The sequence below is a fragment of the Malus domestica genome, chromosome 05, assembly GCF_042453785.1.
Source record: "Malus domestica chromosome 05, GDT2T_hap1".
In the NCBI taxonomy this organism is placed as follows: Eukaryota; Viridiplantae; Streptophyta; class Magnoliopsida; order Rosales; family Rosaceae; genus Malus; species Malus domestica.
Genome location: NC_091665.1, coordinates 27,064,001 through 27,087,349, shown reverse-complemented (window position 1 = coordinate 27,087,349; position 23,349 = coordinate 27,064,001). Strand labels below are relative to the sequence as shown.

General features: G+C 37.8%; 1 protein-coding gene and 1 pseudogene across 4 annotated transcripts; both read left to right on the top strand.

The window, feature by feature from the left end:
* Nucleotides 1–534: 534 nt before the first annotated feature.
* LOC103420016 (tetraketide alpha-pyrone reductase 1-like) lies at nucleotides 535–7,600 on the top strand (annotated as a pseudogene).
* A 4,672-nt stretch (nucleotides 7,601–12,272) lies between these two features.
* Nucleotides 12,273–23,185, top strand: LOC103428062 (phototropin-2-like). Of its 4 annotated transcripts, none has more exons than XM_070822498.1 (24): nucleotides 12,273–12,602; nucleotides 12,999–13,582; nucleotides 14,309–14,491; nucleotides 14,645–14,736; nucleotides 14,819–15,107; nucleotides 15,249–15,465; nucleotides 16,108–16,178; nucleotides 16,468–16,574; nucleotides 16,792–16,841; nucleotides 16,936–17,040; nucleotides 17,544–17,603; nucleotides 17,889–17,978; nucleotides 18,446–18,522; nucleotides 18,722–18,806; nucleotides 19,058–19,138; nucleotides 19,847–19,950; nucleotides 20,697–20,746; nucleotides 21,083–21,189; nucleotides 21,271–21,393; nucleotides 21,761–21,812; nucleotides 22,039–22,151; nucleotides 22,299–22,439; nucleotides 22,612–22,730; nucleotides 22,892–23,185. In XM_070822498.1, the coding sequence occupies exons 2-23, from the start codon at nucleotides 13,020–13,022 to the stop codon at nucleotides 22,726–22,728; spliced, it is 2,877 nt and encodes a 958-aa protein (XP_070678599.1). In that variant the 5' UTR covers nucleotides 12,273–12,602; nucleotides 12,999–13,019; the 3' UTR covers nucleotides 22,729–22,730; nucleotides 22,892–23,185. The 4 variants fall into 4 exon arrangements, with proteins under 4 accessions (XP_070678599.1, XP_008364375.3, XP_070678601.1 ...); XM_008366153.4 differs by having other exon boundaries at nucleotides 12,286–12,630; XM_070822500.1 differs by having other exon boundaries at nucleotides 12,372–12,845.
* Nucleotides 23,186–23,349: the final 164 nt, after the last annotated feature.

Here is a 23,349-nt window from a genome sequence, read left to right as displayed (position 1 = left end):
TCATTTTCATCTTTAATCTAAAAAGAAAGTGCCCCTAGAAACATGGGCCTCAGAGCAATGAGGCTTCGATATTGCCTTATTGGGTAGATGAGTTTGGTCTCAATGACAATGTGAGGTCAGGTCCACAAAATAATTTTTGGAGTTAAAGCGGACCTAGTGACAATTTAGAGATTTGCTGTTGTGGAAGAGGACTTACATAGAAGGTGTACAATTACCACCATGTGTTGTGCAAATCATATAAGTGTAAGTTTTTCTTCATATAACGCTTGTGATATGGACGGGCGTCACATTGGCGGTGTATGGCATCGGACTTCATCACTTTTGCATGACTTGCCTACTTCTAACCATAGCTCAAGCTAAAATTCATTTCCCTCATGGCATAGGATGGCTTACCTAAACATTTCTTCGTGAGAAATCCCAATGCACATAGCATGTATATTTACAGTGTCTACATTTATACGTTCCTTATAAAACCTAGTGGCCTGGAATGCAATTGGACTAAAACACTGCTAAATTTGAACAGAGATGGATTGAAAACTCGATTCTAAAGGCAAAGTTTGCGTTACGGGGGCTTCTGGATTTCTAGCATCCTGGCTTATAAAGTGGCTTCTCTTGTCCGACTATCATGTAACGGGGTCTGTAAGAGATTCAGGTAGGTACCGTAACCCCCAAGTCAATCTGCTTGAAGTAGCATTGGATTTGTTTTTTTGACACAAAACCTATGTGGTTTTTGTTAATCAGAGAGAAGGATAGAGATTTTATAGAAAGAGAAGTTCAGAGAGAGAGAGAGAAGGAATGTAATTCTTCAATATTGTATTTCTTAGAGAATAAGCAATCTTACAAGGTATTTATAGAGAACACAAGATCATAACTAATCTAACTACCTAGCTAATCTTATGCCAAGTGTCACAATCTCATAGTTATACATAATATCTCTATCATCCCCCCGCAAACTCATGCTTGGAGGAACCGAGCATGAGATTGTTACAATGTGTGTGAAACAATGAAGCACTCAACCCCTTAGTCAAAATGTCAGCAAACTGTTCCTTGGAAGAGACAAACTGAACATGAAGCTGATGCTGAGCAATGCGTTCGCGAACAAAGTGAACATCAACTTCGATATGCTTGGTGCGTTGATGTTGAACGGGATTGAAAGATAAAGCAATGGCCGACATATTATCACAAAACAACACAGGAACAGAAGATATGGGAATCTGCAAAAAACTGAGGAGTTGCTTAATCCAATCAAGCTCTGCAGCCGTGGAAGATAAGGCCCGATATTCTGCCTCTGTGGACGATTTGGAGACAGTTTGTTGCTTCTTAGAAGACCAAGAAATAGGATTACTGCCGAGATAAACAACGAACCCAGTTGTGGAACGCCTATCATTGGGATCCCCGGCCCAATCGGCATCACTAAAAGCTTTAATGTCTAAAGCAGAACTGGAATAAGACAAGCCATATGTCATGGTACCTTTAAGATACCGAAGAATCCGTTTGACGGCAGTATAGTGGGAAACCATAGGACACTGCATAAACTGACACACCTGATGAACAGAGAAGGCAATATCGGGTCGGGTAAAGGTTAAGTATTGCAGAGCACCCACAACACTCCTATACTGTGTAGGATTGTTATACGGTTCACCATCATCTTTAAGAAGCCGATGAGAAGGCAGGCAGGGTGTATCACAGGGCTTAGAGTCAACCATTTCTGTTTTAACCAACAGATCATGGACATACTTGTGCTAAGAAAGAAACAACCCATTGGCAGTACGAGAAATTTGAATTCCCAAAAAATAGTGCAAAGAACCGAGGTCTTTGAGATCAAATTCAGAAGTCAAGGACTGAATAACCTGTTGAATAGCCAGGGAGTCATTGCCAGTGATGATAATGTCATCCACATAGAGCAACAAAATAACCAATGTGGATCCAACAGCCTTCACAAACAAAGAAGAATCAGAATACGTAGTAGTGAACCCCAACGGAGGAAGAAATGCAGTGAATCGCTCATTCCAGGCTCGGGGAGCTTGTTTCAAACCATAAAGAGATTTATGGAGTTTGCAAACCAAATTAGGATAAGTAGGGTCTTCAAAACCTGGAGGTTGCACCATATAGACTTCATCTTGCAAAATGCCATGTAAAAAGGCATTTTTGACATCCAACTGCCGGAGAGGCCAATTGAAATGAGCAGCTAAGGCCAACACCATCCGCACTGTTGTGGGTTTAACAACGGGACTGAAAGTCTCAGTATAATCAATCCCAGGTTCTTGACTAAACCCTTTAGCAACCAACCGAGCCTTATGTCGAGCTATAGTACCATCAGAATGTTTCTTAATTTTGAACACCCATTTACAACCAACCAAATTCTTGTTGGAAGGCAAAGACACCAAGCTCCAAGTCTTCTGAGTATGAAGAGCATCAATCTCTTCTGTCATAGCAGCCAACCAAACTGGACATTGAAGAGCTGACTTGTGAGAAGTAGGTTCAATCAGAGACAGATCTGTGGTATGAGATGACTGTAGAGTAGAGAAAAATGCCTTCCGTTTGATGATCCCACTTTTACTTCTCGTTTGCATGGAATGTAAGTTCAAAGGGGGAACGGACAATACCACTGGAAGAGTCTCAGGACTATGGACAGGTGCCACAAGGATCGCAAGACTGTCACTTTCTGCAGCAGTAATGGACTGAGAGGGAACAGGGAAAGTGGAACTAGATGAGGGTGACAATGAAGATGGTATGGAATGCATGGAAGATGAAATGGACTCGGGGACATGTGGAGATGAAGAAGAGGGAGTAGAAACAGGGGAAACAAGCACATTGTTGGATGTAACAACAGGGAGTGGGAAAGATACCGAGGATGGGGGCAATGAAGTACTATCCAGTTTCGATGATGTCAATAATGCTGGAAAAGGAAACTCTTGTTCACAGAAAAACACATGCCTTGATACATAGATGCGCTGTCTAGCCACCTCATAACACAAAAAACCTTTGAACTTGGAAGCATACCCTAAAAAGACACACTTAGTAGTTTTGGGTTGTAATTTGGTGCTATTGTAAGGTTTAAGGAGAGGATAACAGGTACACCCAAAAATTTTCAAGTGAGAAAGCACTGGAACACTCCCATATAGTAACTCAAAAGGAGACTTATTGGATAGTAAAGGAGTAGGCATTCTATTGATAAGGTAAGTGGCTGTTTGACAAGCAAAGCTCCAAAAAGAAGAAGGAATCTGAGCATTGCTAAGCAAAGTAATGGTGGTTTCAATGATATGCCGATGTTTGCGCTCAGCCAAGCCATTTTGTTCCGGGGTATATGGACAGGATTTTTGATGGGAAATGCCTTTGTCAACTAAAAAGGACTGAAATTTAGTACTACAAAACTCACCTCCCCCATCACTCTGGAAAATCTTCACAGTGGTAGAAAACTGATTTAACACATAGGCATAGAAAGCAATAAAGGTGGCACAAAGATCTGATTTATTAATGAGGGGAAATATCCATGTGTATCGAGTACATTCATCGATAAAGGTAACATAATACCGATATCCATCAACTGATGTACAAGGTGCAGGACCCCAAAGGTCACTATGCACAACCTGAAAAGGAATGACAGACTTGTTGACAGACGTGGAAAATGGCAGCTTACAAAATTTACCTTCTAAACAACTTTGACACACAAGAGGGACAGAATCTTTGGCACAAGTAATGTTGGACTTATGCAACATTAAAGAAACAATGGAATTAGAGGGATGACCCAATCTATGATGCCATATAGAAGAATTGACAAGTTGTCCAAGAAAAGCTTTAGCTTGTAGCTTTGGAGGAGGTACACCAAGAGTGGTATTAGCAAAGGAATGAATGGGATACAGTCCATTACTGCACAGCCCGCGGAAGAGGATCCTCCCTGTGGCTTTGTCCTGTATCCAGAAGCAAAAAGCATCGAAGATAAGATAGCAGTTGTTATCTAGACAGAGCTTGTGAACAGAAAGTAGATTCTGTGATAGTTTAGGAACATATAACACAGAATTTAACCGAATAGGCTGCACAGAAGTGTTAAACACAGTACTACCAATATGGGATACTTTCAAACCTTCACCATTAGCCGTTTGAATGGTTTCATTGAATGGATATGGTGAAGCCAATGACAAGTTGTGCAAATCTGCAGTCATGTGATTGGTGGCACCTGAATCAGTAAGCCACACTTGAGGAGTGGACGGTGAAGCAGAAGGTTGTGATGATGGAGCCAGGGCAGTATGCATAGCTTGCAGAGATGGCTGCGAGTATTGTGGCACAGGATAAGCAGGACCGGAACTCTGAGAATAGCCATATTGCTGTCCAGTATGTGAAGCAAATTGCTGACCAGGATGTGAACCATATTGCTGTCCAGGCATAGGAGAATATTGCTGTCCAGGCATAGGAGAAAAGTGAGAGGCAGAACCAATGTAGTTCGGTCCTTTCTCATTGTAAAAACAAAACCAGGTGACATGATTGGTTTTGCCACAGATGTGACATTGCGATCGAGCAGGAGACGGAGAATCACAAAATGGGGCTGTATGACCATCACTATTACATAGCTGACATGTAACAAGTGATGGAGCAGAAGGAGCATAAGAAGAGTGTGGAGCTTGACCAAGGACCCCCGGAGCTGAAGTTGGAAACACATGAGTTTGAGGTTGAGAAAATGGTCTGTGATTAAAGTTTCTAGCACCTGGATGAAACTTGCCCTTGCCTTTGTTCTTATACTGATTAAACTGCTTAAAGCCCCTGGGAACAAACTGAGACTGTCCGGAGCCATGGGAAAAAGACGGAGAGGAGCCTTTAGGTGCCAGGGAGGAATTTGTAGCAACCATTGCAGCTAAAAATGGTGCAGGTGTACTGGAATCAAAAATAGCCTCTTCTGCAAGCAACTGAGACCGAAATTCTTTGAGAGAAATAACCTGTTCTCGGCCTCGAATAACAGTGCGGAATGTATTATACTCATGAGGCAACCCATTCAAAGCCAAAATCACGATATCTTCATCAGCAAAGGAAACACCCGCAGCAGTAAGATAATCCCTGGCAACTTTGATCTTTTGGAGGTACTGAGCCACAGTATAAGTTCCTTTCTTAATGTTTTGTAAGTTGGACTTCAATTGAAAAATACTAGTGCGAGAAACAGTAGAGAATTGTTCCCTTAATCGAGTCCAAAGATCACGAGAACTGACACTACCAATAGCACAGGACATAGCTACTGGAGATAAAGTGGCAGTGATTAACTGCATAAGAGCCCGATCATGCTTCATCCAAACCAAATACTCATCAGAAGCAGCAGAAGATGATGAATTTGACAAATCCACACCAGAGGAACCAGAGGGAGAAACACATCGAGAAGGACACGGGATGGAGCCATCAACAAATCCCATGATACCATTACTTTCGAGTAATAATTGCATTTGAAATTGCCAATTGAGGTAATTGGAATCATCAAGTTTAATATTCACCGAAGTAGGAAGCGATGAAATAAGTGCAGTAATTGGAGACTGGAGCAGTTGCAATTGACTAGCAGTAACCATGATTCAAGAAACAAGGCACAGAATCGGATAGAAAGAAAGATACCTCTCAGCGGCAAAAACACAAACACCTGGAGTGCAGAAACACACAAGACAACGAAAAGAGAGTTCCGATCAGAAATCGCAGAGCGTCGAAACCCTAGAAGCTTGAAAAAAGAAGAGATCCGAGAAGAACACAGCACAATTCAGCTGTGACACGACAATGCATCAATTAGCATGAACAATAGCGGAAGCGGATTGACGGATCGAAGAGGCGGTAGCCATGGCAGCGAGTGATACCATGTTAATCAGAGAGAAGGATAGAGATTTTATAGAAAGAGAAGTTCAGAGAGAGAGAGAGAAGGAATGTAATTCTTCAATATTGTATTTCTTAGAGAATAAGCAATCTTACAAGGTATTTATAGAGAACACAAGATCATAACTAATCTAACTACCTAGCTAATCTTATGCCAAGTGTCACAATCTCATAGTTATACATAATATCTCTATCAGTTTTCTCCATGAGTTCAAAGGAAAACAAGAAGAAATTGGCGCATTTGTGGAGGCTAGAAGGAACTAAGGAAAAACTAAGATTGGTGAAGGCAGATTTGATGGAAGAAGGCAGCTTTGATGATGCAATTTTTGGGTGCCATGGCGTTTTCCACTCTGCTTCCCCTGTTTTAAAACCTTCGTCTGATCCCAAGGCACATTGCATGTTTAACTTTTTCTCGTCAAATATATAACATGTTATGTTGTCACACCATCAATACAGATCATACATTTAAACAAAGTTTCGGGATACTAATAGCTGAGATTGATAGTCTAACACAAAGCATGCGGGACAAGATAACGTTTTGCCTAAAATTAATAGCCTTCTACAAGAGTATTGTCCTTCACTCATGTCATGCATACACAGACAGAAATCCTGGAACCGCCTGTTGAGGGCACATTGAACGTGTCGCGTTCGTGTACGAAAAATCCGTCTCTAAGGCGCGTAGTTCTCACCTCGTCTTCTGCAGCTGTAAGGGTGAGACCAGATGGGGATTTCGCCTCCAATGTACCAATGGATGAGTCATCTTGGAGCTCTGTCGAACTCTGGGTGACTCTTCAGGTCTAGTTAACAATACTCTCCCTCTGTCCTTGTTAAGAATTTTGCGTTGGTACAGATTGTTTGCTAACTGTAGTGTGTAGTCTAACCAATACAGATTTGTTCGGCGAATTCAGCGTAACTTTGAATGCATCCCTTCTCATATATACTAATACCTAGCTGCAAAGCAAAGTAATGCCGAATTTTATTGATCTGTGCTATTACATTTCTTAAGCTCAATGTATTTCTGCAAAGAAAATGGGATTGATATGGTTACTGTCCTACCCTCCTTCGTGATCGGGCCTTGTTTGCCACCTGAGTTGTGTTCTACTGCATCAGATGTTCTTGGCCTGCTTAAAGGTACTACTACTGCTACAGATTTATCTTCGTGATTTTTCGCGCTAGTTCTTCGTTTACTTAACTTCGATTATAAGCACATTACACGGTTATTTGTTTGAACAATCAAGCAGGGGAAACAGAGAAATTTAAGTGGCATGGAAGGATGGGATATGTTCATATTGATGATGTTGCACTCTGTCACATGTTAGTTTATGAGCATGAAAGTGCTCATGGCAGATATATTTGTAGCTCAACGGTTATGAACAACACTGAGTTGGGTTCCTTATTATCTACAAGATATCCTTCCTTGCCTATCCCCACAAGGTTTGATATTTTTACCAGCTACAATTAATTAAGCATAATTTATCGGTTCCTACTATGGGCCGATCCATTTTTTATGCTCCTAATTCCCCAAAAAAAAAAAAAAGTGTCACACGCTATGCCCATCAGTTATATCAATGATTTTTAATCGAATTTTACGTGAGAATTTTTAGGTTTGAGCAACTAGGAAGGCCACATTATTATGAGTTGAACATCTCAAAGATGGAGAGTCTAGGGTCTAGGGTTCAAGTTTAAGAGTATCCAAGAGATGTTTGATGATTGCATTGCCTCTTTTTGGTGGAGCAAGGCCTTCTTCCTGCATTCTAGTTAATTTATGCTCTGTGATTCTTTTGCCATATTGGCAAAGGCTGAATAAAGTAATTAAGAACCTAACTATAAAATGTACCACCTAATCAACGGTTTGGATTCACACTATAACTACGTAGAATATTTGGGCAAAAAATGCTTCCTCTTTCTTTCTTTTTTCCTTTTTTTTTTTACGATACAAGCGATACTAAAAAAAAAGGGATTTAAACTCAAAACCTCTGTGCGATACAAGCCATACTAAGGAATACCACTCTGTCTGGTGTGTATAGAGGTTTGTTAATGCAGGGCCCTTTTCAACACTAAAAATAGTGCAAGCTAGGAAAAAGGCCACGAAAGGCCCAATAAAAGTTAAAAGCCCAAAGAAGAATAAGAAGCCCAAGGCTCAACAAAATTAAAGAGGGGGACCACTCACTAGCGTAGTCCGACTGACCAACATAAAGTACTTTCCGACTCCCAAGACACATGGGAAGAGCGACAACTTTATGGTACAAATCTTTAGGAGTAGACCTACTCAAGCACCACTCAAGGCACATGTCAGAAGTCTATGACGAGACGTAAAGGCGGTTGGGCTGCTACTTGGAGTGACATGGTTGACTAATCAAGATCGGGTAGGTTGCTCAACACACATTGATCTTGAAGGGCGTGCAATTCCGACTGAGCAAGTGTCTTTTCACTGCTGAATATCGACTGATGGTCAAAAAGGTTGTCAGCACGCTAGTTGATATAGGTGTCAAATTAAATGCTTGAAAAATAAGACTAGGTGAGCCCAAGGCTTTCTGAGTTCATGGAGGGCCTATATAAGGGGGTGGGAACCTCTTGTAAGGGGGTTAGACAACTTAAGGGACATAGAATTCTAGTATTTAGCCGAGCGCTATTTGTAAACTTTGAAATCAATATAATATGAGCAACACAGAGGATGTAGTCCTGTTTTGGGGTGAACCACTTAAATCCTGAGTCTATTTCATTTTAGTTTCAATTCCAAGCCTACCAAGGGCTAATTATTCTACTTTTTGAGCTTTAACAAAGTGTCAAATGGACATCTCAGTTTCAAGTTGGAGTATGCATGTTTGAGTCGTACTTGAGTTGGCCCACTTAGTAAACATGTTGGGTCGACCTGTTGGGCATAATCTAGACCTAGCACTTGTTATAAGCTAGGGCCGCTTTTAAACGGATTGGGCTGATGATGCCTTAATTTAACGAGCTGACGTTGGCCTATTTGTTTGACACCTTTAAATGTATATGTTCTTATAGAACAATTCTGAGCATGATTGAATGCATTAAGATTCAACAACATAACATGCTTGAATGTTTGACATGAGAAATCAGTCTCTTTCTACATATTTACTAAGGAGTTTTAACAAAAAGTCCGTGGTACTGTTCACTTTAACGGAAAATCACATTTTTACACTAAAAAGTCAATCATGGCACTATTCACTTTACCCTTTATTTTTTCCTTATCGTTAAAACTCAAAGTTTTCAAACCTTTATCATTAGTTTTCCTTATTTACTAATCATGAATTCGTAATTAATTAATAAGAGGTTTCGGTACCACCTCGGTACCGAACCGTGCCCAGGCCCATAAACTCAATTACTACTGAGAGCGAGAGGGAGGGGAAATATTTCCTTGAGATTGTTTGTTGCTGGAGTTGGAATGGACCCTCCCACGCCAACCCTAGCGGGTGGTGGATGAGGCCCCTTACAGCCACCACAAAATCCATGATAGCTCTCCCGACCGACATTACGACACGTGTCCACGTGATCCTTGGGTGCTCATACGGCTGCAAACGCTGCCACGTGTCTCGTCGCTGCCCCACGTGACATGGACCTTCCATTCCAGGCACAGTACACTACATGAAGTTTTGCTGTTCTTGTTTCATCTTCGTGACAAAGCAAATTTGATGGAAAACTTGTGGAGAGTTGGCTAAAAAAACATCAAACGTGGTCGGCTCGACGATAATTAATGTGATGTTATTAATTTATTTATTATAATATGTAGATAGTAATTTTATTTTTATAAACAAATACGTATTTTATAGTATGGTTAAATTTGTATTGTAACGTAAAAGTAGTTGTGGTCATATTAAAAATATCTCGATAAATCAAATGAAACCTTCTTCTAAATCCTGCATTCATCAATAGCCACGACATGAGTTGCTAGACTTATAGATTTCAAACAACCGAGATATCAATAATGTCAACATGAACTCATATCTGAATCTAATTTTTATTTGGTGTATATACAATCATTTGAATTTCGTTGTTACTTTATAAATTTTTTAATTTAATAAAACTTGGGGAACATAAGAACTTACTTCACTCTAAAAAGTAATCATGCACTAATTTTTAGGACGGATTCAAAGGAGTACACTAAATTAATCTAAATTGCAAATGTAGAAGAAAAAATACACTGTTCTAATCAACTTCATAAGAAACTTTATTTTTGTAATTTCTTTGACATTTGATTGGATGTGAATTCAATGTATTAATTCCTAAGCTATATTTCCCTAGTCATTAGTCAATTCCTTGACAAACAATAAGTCTAGGCAACACCAATTTGGATGGAAATTTGTAATCAAACTAATTAATATAGCTGCGATGACTTATTAGTTCCAAGTCACATTGAGCCGAGTTTGTGGGTAAGGATTGATATGACAGAAAAATAAATGAAATGAGAGATATTCTTTCATGTAATCGACCATACTGTTATCTTTATATTTCTCATCATCGGAGCCGGTTTTGAGGGAGTGTAAGTGGTGTCACCGCACAAGGCCTCCAAATTGGAAAGGCCCCTGATTTTTCAACTTTGCATGCATATACGTATATATAGAAGTATGTGTAGAATATTGTAAACTTGAGTCTTAATGCAAGTGGTATTATTGCTTCTTTACATCGGCCTAGGGGATGGGTTCGAAACTTGTGTCCATCTTTTTTTCAGTTTATTTTTTTTTAAATGCATAAGCTTCCACAAAATAATAAAAATTCCACACAATAACATGAAAATTCGAATCCCGACCCTCTAAATAGTTAAGGAAAAACAATACGCCACCTATCCACTTGTTGATTTGTTAAATTTGTTTGTCTTATTAGAATTTACAGAAGTTCAATTGAAAACTAAAGTTTTTTTTTTTTGAACAAAAAAAAATTTCTCAGTACTTTTTAGGACCTTCAATTCACTTTCGCACATGACCTCTGAAATCTCAAGACCAGCCCAGCTCATCATGTGATCCACTCACGTTATAATACATAAAGAAAAGAGAGATATCCCATTATATCCAATTTTTTTTCCTTTCCTAAAACGGTTTTATATCCTCATGTTGTATCTCACTCTTAATATGAGATATAAATCATGTGAAGAGTTGAGACGTGCGCGTACAAAAATGTTATTTTCTTATGGAAAACAATATACTCGCTTTCTTTTTCCCTACACTCATTTTCTTTTCTAGTAGTTAGATTTAATAAATTCAAAAAAGAATAAGAGACAAAACAAAGAAATAAGTGCAGAAAGAGAAAACGTCAGTGCTAAAATGATTTACTTTTTCTCCTAATCCGATTCATAGAGTGGACTCGCATACGTGTATTTGTGGGTGCGTGGAAGCTTGCAAGCCCCTTTGTTATAGTGTGGTCCTTGGCTAGTTGGCGTAGCAAGCATTCTCTGATGCCACACATTTTGTACATGAGCAAGCAAGACTACAAACAAATTTATAAAAGTGATGGCGAAATCTGTGGCGAAATCTGTATATCTTCTGAATGGTACTATCTACACATTTTTTTAATTTTTTACACGTCTTTTTCAGTTTTCGGCTGTCGGATCAAATAATTGAAAAAGATCAAAATACATAAATTAACGGAAAATGTGTGATAAGTTAAAAAAAAGAATGTATGGATAACACTATCCTATCCTCAACTATATATAATACCTCAATATTGGTCTTTTCTGGCCCCATATTTCTTCACCTCTCATCTAGCCTGTTCCCATCTGCATTTATCATTGAGGTCTCCGCGCATTTATAGTCTTTATCCCACAAGGAAGGCAAATCAAATGTGACAAATCAACTTACATGTAGAAAAATGATTGGATAAATGGGAAAAAACCTATGGTCTCTACACAGTCTTACACATATCCAAACTGTTCATGTTGTGACAAAGTATTGTTAATCCACATCTTACGATATAACTGATATTTTATGGAAGGATTATATTATTAATAAACAAGGAAGTGATTCCTGAACGTCTTTATTCTTCTCATATGGAAGAAATAAGGATCATAAATTTCAAAGACTAGAAACAAACAAAGGTGCATAAACGGAGAAAAAAGGTTTCCCATAAAAAATACATGTGTTATGATACGACTGAATTGGTAATAGTAAATAACGGTGTGAGTATTAATGATTAAAAAATAAGAAAAACTAACGAAAAGTTCAAAAAAATTTCTCTTTTAACGAAAAGTCATTTTTAAAGGTATAGTGAATAGTGCCAGTTAAAGGTAAAAATGTGGTTTTTTTATATTAAAAGTGAACAGTACCAGCAGTGTTTTGTTAAAACTCCCTAAAAAATATGAGTGAAGTAATAATATCGCGTGACGGTATTAGTGTTACACAGTTAAAAACAAAAGTTGTGATGAAAAGCAGCTTTCCAATATCTCACCATATGCACGTTTGATACGGTTTGGGAAATTTGGGGGTCATATTTATTGAGCAATAACCTCAGGACAAGAGCTTTATCTTCCTCTCTATCTCTTTTCCCATCTTTGCAGCAATGCACCAGCCCCATATATAGAAAAAAAAACCTACCACAAGTACAAACCTTTTTAGTTTTTACATTATATCTGATACCGTACGGTAGAGACGATCGCAGAGGAACAGATTATGTAATTCATCAGGACTGGTGGTTCTTATGAAATCTGCCATTTTTGTCGATTTGTTGGAACTGGGCATGGCTGCCTTCATTGCCGTCAAAGCTCAGTGAAAACTTTATATTCTGAGACATCAAACTCGATTTTCGAGCAGGTCCTTCCATGCAAAGTTTCATTTTTCAGTTAATTTCTTTGCCTGCTAATCTCTAGTACTTTGAATTATGGTAATTGATGAATGATGAGTGATGTTTGATTGTTTTCCACTGCACTCTGCGCTTGAAAAATAGCAAATTCTTGATGAACTTTAGCTGCGGAGTACTTTGCTGAAGTTTGAACGCTTTGACGCTGTTTGTGAGAAACGAGCTTATAGATTACGTTCTTAGCTTGAGCAACATATGTAATTTAACATTCTATTTGTTAATATTTTTTTTTATTGGTTTGTGAAATTTATAAAATCTGAGTTAAGCGATATGTTTTAATGATTACATTTACAAATTTGGTATGGACCATTCTCCAACAATTTTTGAAAATTTAAATTAAATGATGACAGGTGGTGGATTTTCTGTTTCCAATGGAGGTCTTGAATCTGAAAGATGTTGGAGCAAACCCTAGCAACAAGCAAGCTGCTGATATTGTGGAAAGTGGATCAGGAAGCACTTCTGCTCCAGCTGGTAGAAGGGATTCCATCAACAAGTGGATGGCATTCGGAACTGATCAGGCTTCGGCTGATCTTAAAAGCACTTCTGCCACTGGTTCAAATGGAGGGTATGCTTCCAATTCCGGCAACAACCAGATTATCACAGAGAAGGAAACAATAGCAGCAAGAACAGCTGAGTGGGGGGTGGTCGTGAAATCATCAGACATTGGAGAAGGAAGCTTCACGGGCGTATCTGGAAGGAAAACTTCATCGGGGAGATTTGATTCATCTGCAAGGAGTTCTGAGGACTCAAATTATGGGGGTGAGATGGGAAATATTCCTAGGGTATCTAATGAGTTGAAGGCAGCTCTGTCAACACTTCAGCAGACTTTTGTTGTTTCTGATGCCACAAAACCTGATTGCCCAATTATGTATGCTAGTAGTGGCTTCTTTGGGATGACTGGGTACTCTTCGAAGGAGGTCATTGGCAGGAACTGGTATGTTACTAATTTTTAGCATATTTTGGTTTGCCTAGATGTGTTGGAAAATTATACGATCACACAGTCTAACATGTTATGTTGTTAAATTGTTAATTTAAACAACTTCAATGTATGGTGACGTTGATAATTATGCGGTAATATAGTTTGATATGCATGTCTGAGTATCAATTTGGACCATTTCTTAGACATATTGTTTTTGTTTCAATAGATGGTAATTTGACAACGTAACATGTCATAATGAGTTATCCTATAATTAGTGGTGGTGATGATAAAGGGTCCTTCTATGATTCTTTTCCAGTGGTGCTACCTACACACTATTTTTATCTTCTACATATAATTTATTAATTTTTATTATTTGATCATGTTTAATGTATTCAATTCGACTGCTGAAATTGAGAGTGGTGCGTAGATAAAACCAACATTTTATTTTGGGTTACTGTCATTTATTTCTTGCACCCCCGCCGTCGTTTTAGGCTAAACCAAACAGCTGCTATAAATACACAGTGAGTTGAAATCAGGACATAATTACCGCGCAACCGCACTCCTTTCAGTTCAGTTCAGTTCATCCCCTTCTGTAATTTTAGGGTTTCGTTCAATTTCGGTCAAAATTTCTGGTCCGAGTTTCAATTAACCACAATGTGTGGCTCCACCTTCGCCAAGAAGAAGAGATCGAAAAGAAAGGAAACAAATTGGTGCCCTAAAATTGTGATGTTTTGGGTGCAGCCGATTTCTTCAGGGACCGGAAACGGACCGGAACGAAGTGGCGAAAATCCGAGACGCAGTCAAGACCGGGAAAAGCTACTGCGGTAGGCTCTTCAACTACAAGAAAGATGGAACTCCCTTCTGGAATCTTCTCACCATTACCCCAATCAAAGATGAGAAAGGAAACACCATCAAATTTATTGGGTCAGTCCCCAAACTTCTGAATTTTATGATTTATTTTTTATTTTGAATGCTACGTATTGATTTTAATGCAAGTTAGTTAGTTAGTTAGTTTTTTTTTTTCTTTCGAAGAATTTTGAGCATTCTAGTAAACATAAACAGTTATTGATTTTGCAGAATGCAGGTTGAGGTCAGCAAGTACACAGAAGGGGTGAATGACAGGGCACTGAGGCCGAATGGATTGCCGAAGTCGCTAATCCGCTATGATTGTAAGCTAAATTGGTTAATTTTCGGAGTTTTAAATGGTTGTCTTACTTCATTTCTAATGGAATTGTGTTGTTTATGGATCAGCTCGCCAGAAGGAGACGGCGTTAGGCTCCATTACGGAAGTTGTCCAAACAGTAAGACATCCACGTTCTCACATCCAGGATGTGAGTCATGACACTGCCAGCATTCATGAGGAGCAGGACAGCCTCAACGCTGATTATGTTCTGCCTAAATCTGCTGCAACTGCAAGTATGAGTACACCTGGTAGACAAACTCCTCAATCGGATGTGAAAGGCGATAAATTTCGCAGCATGAGCTCTCCTATTGATGCTGGCAAAATATCTCGAAAGTCAGGACGCACTTCCTCTATTGGGTGAGTACATTCTATTTTCAAATCCAAATTGTAATTGTTCACCAGTGTTTAATGCTATATTCCCCGTATTTCAATATTTAAAAGTTACATTTAAAGTTAGTTTGACCACCATTTGATCAGGTGTTTGATGTTCTCTTGCAGATTTAAAACACGGTCTCTAAGCTCTGCAAGCAGGCATGAAAAAGAACCTATTATTGAACCGGAGGTTTTGATGACCACAGATATAGAGCCCTCTGACAATTGGGATGGTACTGAAAGAGAAAGGGATATACGCCAAGGAATTGACTTGGCAACCACATTGGAACGCATTGAAAAGAACTTTGTGATTAGTGATCCTAGAATTCCAGATTGCCCCATTGTAAGAATAATTATTTTTAATATGCAACTTTCTTCCAGTCTCACTCTTATTTAAATATATTCCAATTTTCATTTTCCACCTCTCTAAATTGATGTTGCACTACCACATGAATGCACTATGCTGAGGATCCCACATTATACAACCTCATGTAACTACTTAGAGCCATAACTAATGATTTTTACTCACACAGAGTAAGTTCAGTTGTTGATTTGTTGTTTTCTAGCACCAACTTTTTGAAATTTGATCTACAATTTTCTTGTAGTTTCTCTATCCAACTTATATTGCATCTTGCAAGCCAAACTCAATTTCAAGCATATAAGAGAGCATTTGAGGTGTGTAGTTCTTTTTCTAAGATATCTAGCTGCAGACTGCGGATCACTGCATATGATAGGTGATAATAGAGTTAGTTCATTTTACTTGCTTGCTTTCCTGTACTGGTAATGCGTGCCGGAACAAGATTGCTCACTGTCATTAATACTACTATTCCCAAGGAAGATTCAGTTCGCATTTTCCTTTATTATGCACTTAAGAAGCATCAAGGTTTTCACTGAAAAATTACTCGAATTAAAATGTATGGTTTAAGCATGGTGCATGTTATATTTGAAAATGAGTTTAATAGTCTTTTGACTCTTTTCTGTGCAGATATTTGCATCTGATAGCTTCTTAGAACTGACAGAATATACCCGTGAAGAAATTTTGGGAAGAAATTGTCGGTAGGAAGTGTACTCTATTTATGCATTTTTCTTAACAAGGTCATTTACTTCCTGCTGTTTAACTTAAGCATGTTATATTGTATTCTTGTTATCCATTTATAATTATCAATTAGGTAACTTAGACTCTTAGTCCAATTTCCCCTATCTAATATGAATCGTATGAAATTAGAATTAAGACTTACTTGTCATTGTTGCTATCTATTCCCCCTATCTAGTATATTGTTCATTTGTATGAGAAACTTTATTAGAGATGGCAATAGGAATTTAATCTTCTTTATCTGTTTCATAGTTTTCTCCAGGGACCTGAAACAGATCAAGCTACTGTCGCAAAGATAAGAGATGCCATTAGAGAACAAAGGGAAATTACTGTACAGTTGATCAACTATACAAAGAGTGGTAAGCAGCCTTGGAATTTCTGATGCTGTACATATCTATAATGCCAGTTAATTGAATTGCTGGTTCATGCCGGCTGGAAGACAAGAATATAAATGACATTTGATTGCCAAGTGCCATGTGGTGTATAAATTCTTTTTCTGTTTAACTTGCTTCGTTTGTTTTGGAGGTTTTGCGTTACATCTTCGTTTCCTAATGGTTATCATTTCTTGAATTGCAGGAAAAAAGTTTTGGAATTTATTTCATTTGCAGCCCATGCGTGACCAGAAGGTAACTTTGTGATTCTTATTGTAGGTTCAAACTTGTTTCTGATCAAATTCTCCTGCATACCTTATTTTGGTTGAGTTGATTTTAATTTTTATAGGGTGAACTTCAATATTTCATTGGTGTCCAACTGGATGGGAGTGGTCATGTGGAACCTCTGCGAAATCGCCTATCAGAGACCACAGAGCTAGAAGGTTCTAAATTGGTAATTATTTTCCTATTATTTGAATGCTGTCTATAGAACTTAATTATTTATGTACTGTTGTAGTCATGATGCTGATGCCTTCCTAATGTGACAGTTCTAAATAGTCAGAAGAATATCTTTTCAAAGCAATGCCAATTGTTTTGGAAGTTGGCTAGAAATTGAATATATATTTCAATAGCCTGATCATTCAGCATATGGCCCAATTAATTGAGAGAGATAAAAAAGGAGAAGTAGATTGCTAGGTAATAAACTTGTTTTCACTTTTCAACATACACTGCATTTTAGAAAGAAAATACTTACGGTTTTGGGCATTTGTTATCATGGACAAGATGAGCAATAAATAGATGCTTTTAAAACTGATGAACCTTTCGTTCTATGATCTCACATCAGCACATTTTCAATCCATGTTTGGCATAGTCTTATCACTGGTCTCATTGATGTATATTTAATACCTTTTTCATGTACTACTGCTGATGTTTAAGTGTTTTTTTCTATATTATCAGGTCAAAGCTACAGCACACAATGTTGATGAGGCTGTTCGAGAACTTCCTGATGCCAACTTGGTAAGGTACTCTTTTTGCGCTGAGTTAAAATGTCCAATGAGTTGATCGGTTGTATTTTCTAAACTAAATAAACATTTAAATATATTCTATTGAGATATTTCAGATTCAGATTGGGTTAATAATTGGTATTGAAAAATAATGTAAAATATCTGTGATTTTAATAATTTTACACTTCATTTCATTTTTGGTTGCTACATCTTTTATGCAATGATGGGATCTAATATCTTTATGGCTGTAATTTGGAACTATAGCTGATGCAACTTTTATATTATATCAATTATTTAGAAACCAGAAGATTTATGGGCAATTCATTCTCAGCCTGTCTTCCCAAGGCCTCACAAAAGGGAAAATCCTTCTTGGACAGCAATACGGGAGGTATCAATCCATTTTTCAAATAATATTTTTGTGTTAAACTTCATGTACTCTAGGTTAAGAATTTTATTAGTCTACTTAAACTGGCTATCTGGATTCATATTTATAACTTTCTTAAACTGGCTATCCGGATTCATATTTATAACTTTCTTTCTCTTTTAGCTGAGGTAGATAGACATACAGGCAATTTAAATTTAATTGTCAAGTGATATTACTTGTAGTGTTTTGACTAACATCGCTATTACTTATATTCAGCATTCAGATGTTTTAGCTTTCTTATTTACCATTGAGTTGCATTGTGGTGGTGTTGACATGTATTTTAGTTTCTGTAGTCTCTAGGCCACCACAAGTTACAGTTACTTCTTGATGGTGTTGAGAATCAAGATATAGTGTTTATGAGCTTCACAAGTTTTTGTATAAGCTGTCTCCATCACTAATGTCTTTTTAATAATCTTATTCATTTTCTATAGATTACTGCTCGCGGTGAAAAAATTGGTCTACATCATTTTAAGCCCATAAAACCATTGGGATGCGGTGATACTGGAAGGTAGTGCAATTTATTCACCGTTGATGATGTATGTAATTGAGTGGTGTTCAGCTACGGTTATTGTTGTCATTTCTTCGTCTAAAATTGTATTTATATTCAGGTTATTAGGCAATTGTTTATACAGTGCATACAAAAAAATATTCATTATCTAGCTTCTGGATCTCTAATTTTCAGTTACGTTACTATGGTATTTTTGCAGTGTACATTTGGTGGAACTACAAGGTACAGGTGAACTGTATGCTATGAAGGCAATGGAGAAGTCAATAATGTTGAACCGTAACAAGGTATGAACACATAAGTGAACAGCTGCATTCTTCAGCAGTGAATAAGCATACATCTCAGCGGTGTCCAGAAAAGGAGCTTTGCAATTTTGTGCATGAATGTGTCACTTGTGCGCCTTTGCATGTCTGGCTCTTGATTGCACATGTGTGGTATTTTCACACATACACATATGGATGCCCATGTTTGTTTGTGCATAACCAGTATAACATCTTTATTTATTCTGAGGGTCACATATTGCTATTTTATATTACAGGTTCACCGAGCATGCATTGAGAGGGAGATAATTTCGCTACTCGACCATCCTTTTCTTCCCACACTGTACACCTCATTTGAGGTAATTCTGCATGTGAATATTTTGGATACATCCATGCATGCATATGCATGTGCACTAATAAGCATAGACATATCTGATTGGGAGTCAGTTCAATCCTCTATATTATCTAAATCAAATATATCTTCTTGTTAGTGAATGCTATCTTAACCCCGAAAAGCTAAACCTATGTTGCAACAACATTAGAGGACAGACAGACACTGTTCCTTCTAATGATTGTACATGTTTTACAAAGGAATTATTCTTGTAGAATTCAAATAAATGAAAGAGGAGATTGGATTTCTCTTTTTAGTTGGAGGGCCAACTTATACAGTTCATCGAACTTACAAGGCCAAGTTTAATAACATATCAGTATTTCTTCAAGGGGATTATCACACATACAACATGATATTTCTACTATTCTCGAATTGGTGTCTGTTATACAAGTAATCCAGCCATGACCTGTCATATGCTTGGCAAGCTTGACAAGTAAAAATAGATATCTGGACTCTGTGTCTCAAATCTACAATCGTTTATGGACTGCATTTGACTTTTGACTACGTTGGTGTTGGCTCTATAATTCCTATGGAAAAGAAGACAAAACAGGGTTCAAAGAGAGTTGTAATAAGTTGGTTAATTGTCTTCAAGCTTCATTTATGCAGCTTGAAAGTTTCTAATTTGCTGACTAATGGTATAAGTTCAAGTATACTGATTTTTTTTTCATCTCCTCAGACTTCCACACACGTTTGTTTGATATCAGACTTTTGCAGTGGTGGAGAGTTATTTGCTTTACTTGACAAGCAGCCGATGAAATTATTTAAGGAGGAATCTGCGAGGTACTTTTACTTTTGTACTCTTAACATCTCTTGGTACCAAATTAAAGCTACCACTTTACCCACTATTGATTGGATTTAATGATAGGAAAACATTAATCTGATTTTGCTACTTTAAACTCTTGCTTGTGTGGAATTCAACTACAGTTCAGTAATTTCTAGGGAGAGATGCTGTGCTTTGTGTTGATTGACATTCAACACGAATCCAAATGCGGTTGTGTATGCTTTCTATTTTGCTAATGATGAAAGTTAATGATAACTATTGGATTTGTTTGTGATATAACTAAGGATCGAAAGTTAAGCTGCAGAAGATAATGATCCATGTTTTGTAAGAGATGCATTGTACTATTTGGTTGATGGAAAAGATTTATTATAATTTCAATTTCCTCTTACGAACTGGTACCAGTCATGGAACAAAATTTTCAGCAGGCTAAAGCCCTACTTAGGTTTAAAATGTGACGAAACCATATGCACCCCAATTCTGTTAAGGTAGATTTCAAAAGATGGGTGGAGACAGGGCTACCCTTGGGCATAACCGTGTCCACAACCGCTGGTAGCTAACACTTTTATTCATTGTTGTGGACGGTGGACCTCTGGTCATGTGAAGCAGAAATTGATGTTTGGTACATATGAATTGCAGACTTTTTACTATTAGGTTGATTGCAGACTTTCTACAGTCAATGTTTTAACCATCTATAAAGTAGATGTATTCTCAAAAGATTATTGTTTTAACTTTCATTATATGCCAGGTTCTATGCGGCAGAGGTGGTTATTGCATTGGAATATCTTCACTGTCTAGGTATTTTGATTAAATGATATGAACATTTTCTGTGCTCCACTTCTCTATTCAATATTCTTTCTAATTGTTTTCTAGTCTAATAAAAAATGGGAAGAAAACCTCGTGAACTTATTGGTGTTCTTCCCAAATCCTGTGGTTAACATATACTGTTTAGTTAATTTTCCTGACACAAACTATAATCAGATGTAATGTGAGTTATTCCCTGAGTATAAGGATTAGCATTTGAAGCACGGGAATCCAACCCAGGATTGACTGATTATAACATATTGGTGTCATTTATGATGGACATCTCAGTCCTCTTGCTTTTTTGCTGACTATGCCTGTGGCTTCTTACAGGAATAGTATATCGCGACCTTAAGCCTGAAAATATTTTACTCCATAAGGATGGGCATATTGTCTTAACAGATTTTGATTTGTCGTTTATGACATCATGTAAACCCCTGGTACAAAATCACAATCCTCGCTTCTCTCTTTACAGACGTACTCTTCTTATTTGTTATTATATAGTTTTTTCCATTGCACAGATTATAAGGCATCAATCGCCTAACAAGAGAAGAAGATCGAGGAGTCAACCACCACCAACATTTGTTGCAGAACCAGTCACACAATCAAATTCATTTGTTGGAACTGAAGAGTACATTGCTCCTGTACGGTGATCCCTTTCCATTATGGTTTTAGGTCATCCTACTTTCAATATTTTTATTAGCGTATTAGATAGAGGGGCATGCCTTGTTTTCGTATGGTTCTATAATATTGGTTAACACCTCAGAAAACATTTTCATGCGTAGTCACTACATGGAACTCAGGATCAAAACACATCATGATCTTTTCATCAACAGTAAAATGTATGCATGTGCTTCGAACCATGCTAACTGGCGCTGACATTTTGTATGTCATGTTCTGAAATACTTGTATTACTACAAATCTGGTCAGCTATATTGTTACAGACTACAGTAATGATAATTGTTTTGTCTGCCTATATATTTTCAAAGTTCTTAAGGTGCTTGATTTCAGGAAATTATTACTGGTGCAGGCCACAGCAGTGCTATTGATTGGTGGGCTCTTGGTAAGCATTAAATTTCACCGAAATTCTTACTAATGCTTATGAAGGAATCAATTTTTCAAGTACCACTACTTTGAAAATTACTTTGGTATTCAAAAGTGTGCATATAATAAAAATTTCCAATCATGTTATCATGGAGTTCTTCCCGCCCTACTGGGTAGCTCCTACTTTCTTTGTAGAGCTGCAGTACATTTTATCACTAATGCTTTTGTTTATGTTTGGAATTCAGGTATTTTGTTGTATGAGATGCTGTATGGCCGTACACCTTTCAGGGGTAAAAATAGGCAGAGGACGTTCACCAACATCCTGCACAAAGATCTCACGTTTCCAGGCAGTATTCCGGTATATCTAAGATTGAACTGTGCATCTATTCTGTCATTTTGGACCTTGCGGTCTAAAGATGGATGAAGTTTTAATATTGCGTTTGTATAGTCATTATTTGAAGCTTCGAGCTAATTGTGCACCCGCTAACATTACTTGATGTTCCAGGTTAGCCTTGCAGCACGGCAGTTGATAAATGCATTGTTGCAGAGAGACCCAGACGCACGTTTAGGATCCAATACTGGTGCAAATGAAATCAAGCAACATCCTTTCTTCCGTGGAATTAATTGGCCTTTGATTCGTTGCATGGTAGGGATACATCCATCATTGTTTGATGATAAATTGAAAAACCGGTTTCTAAATACCAATAGCGATGGAGAGAGCCCATCCAGGATTTGAATTCTTAGTAATCTGATGAAGGCAATTAAGTTCTAGTTTTCCTGTCAATTACGTCTCGAAATTGTATGTTTTCTATCTGCAGAGCCCTCCGCCATTAGAAGCGCCTCTTCAACCTATTGAAAGAGATCCAAAGGCCAAGGATATAACGTGGGAAGATGATGGAGTCCTTGTAAATTTAGCGGATTTGGATATTTTCTAAAGGTCTGTTTAATTTCTCTTACATAGATTACGTTTTTGCTTACTTGCTTCTGATTTAGTATAATTTTTTGTTAAGCCGTCACTGCAGTCCTCGCATTACAGACATCGAACGTATGGTATCTGGTTGTTATTACACTCTCATATGTTTACTTTCGACTTTGCAGGACAAGGTCTTTTCCCCCAGTCTTCCTGTACAGCAAACCTCTCCTTCGGAGCATGAAATTCAAATCTTTCAGGCGGAAAGAAACGGATAAGTGAGTTCGTGTCTGGGATGGGTGCAGTAAGTTGTATAGGAAACCAACAGAGAAGTAGAACTTACAACGAGCGAGCATATTTAACCGCGAATAAATGTTAATTAGATTGAAATTAATACAACTTAGATATGATGTTAATATGAATGCATGCCATAAACCCTGAAGTTCATGTTTAATTATATATTGGACTCCATTTACCTTCAAGTTTTCAACCCAAGGAAACATGTGAAACGTTGGCCTTCGTACTTCAGCCACTAGCATATCACAGTGACCCTGTCAATGCATACCATTGTCTGAGGGAGACCCTAAACACAAGTACTGTGAAATTTTGGGGCCTTTGGTAAACATTTCGTTTTTAGTTTGTCGAC

Excerpts from the sequence above, each read along its gene's own strand:
- LOC103428062 (XM_070822498.1), top strand. The coding sequence starts at position 13,020 with ATGGAGGTCTTGAATCTGAAAGATGTTGGAGCAAACCCTAGCAACAAG. Across the intron at positions 17,604-17,888 it reads AACTTCCTGATGCCAACTTG|AAACCAGAAGATTTATGGGC; the intron begins GTAAGGTACTCT and ends TCAATTATTTAG. Across the intron at positions 20,747-21,082 it reads GGAATATCTTCACTGTCTAG|GAATAGTATATCGCGACCTT; the intron begins GTATTTTGATTA and ends GGCTTCTTACAG.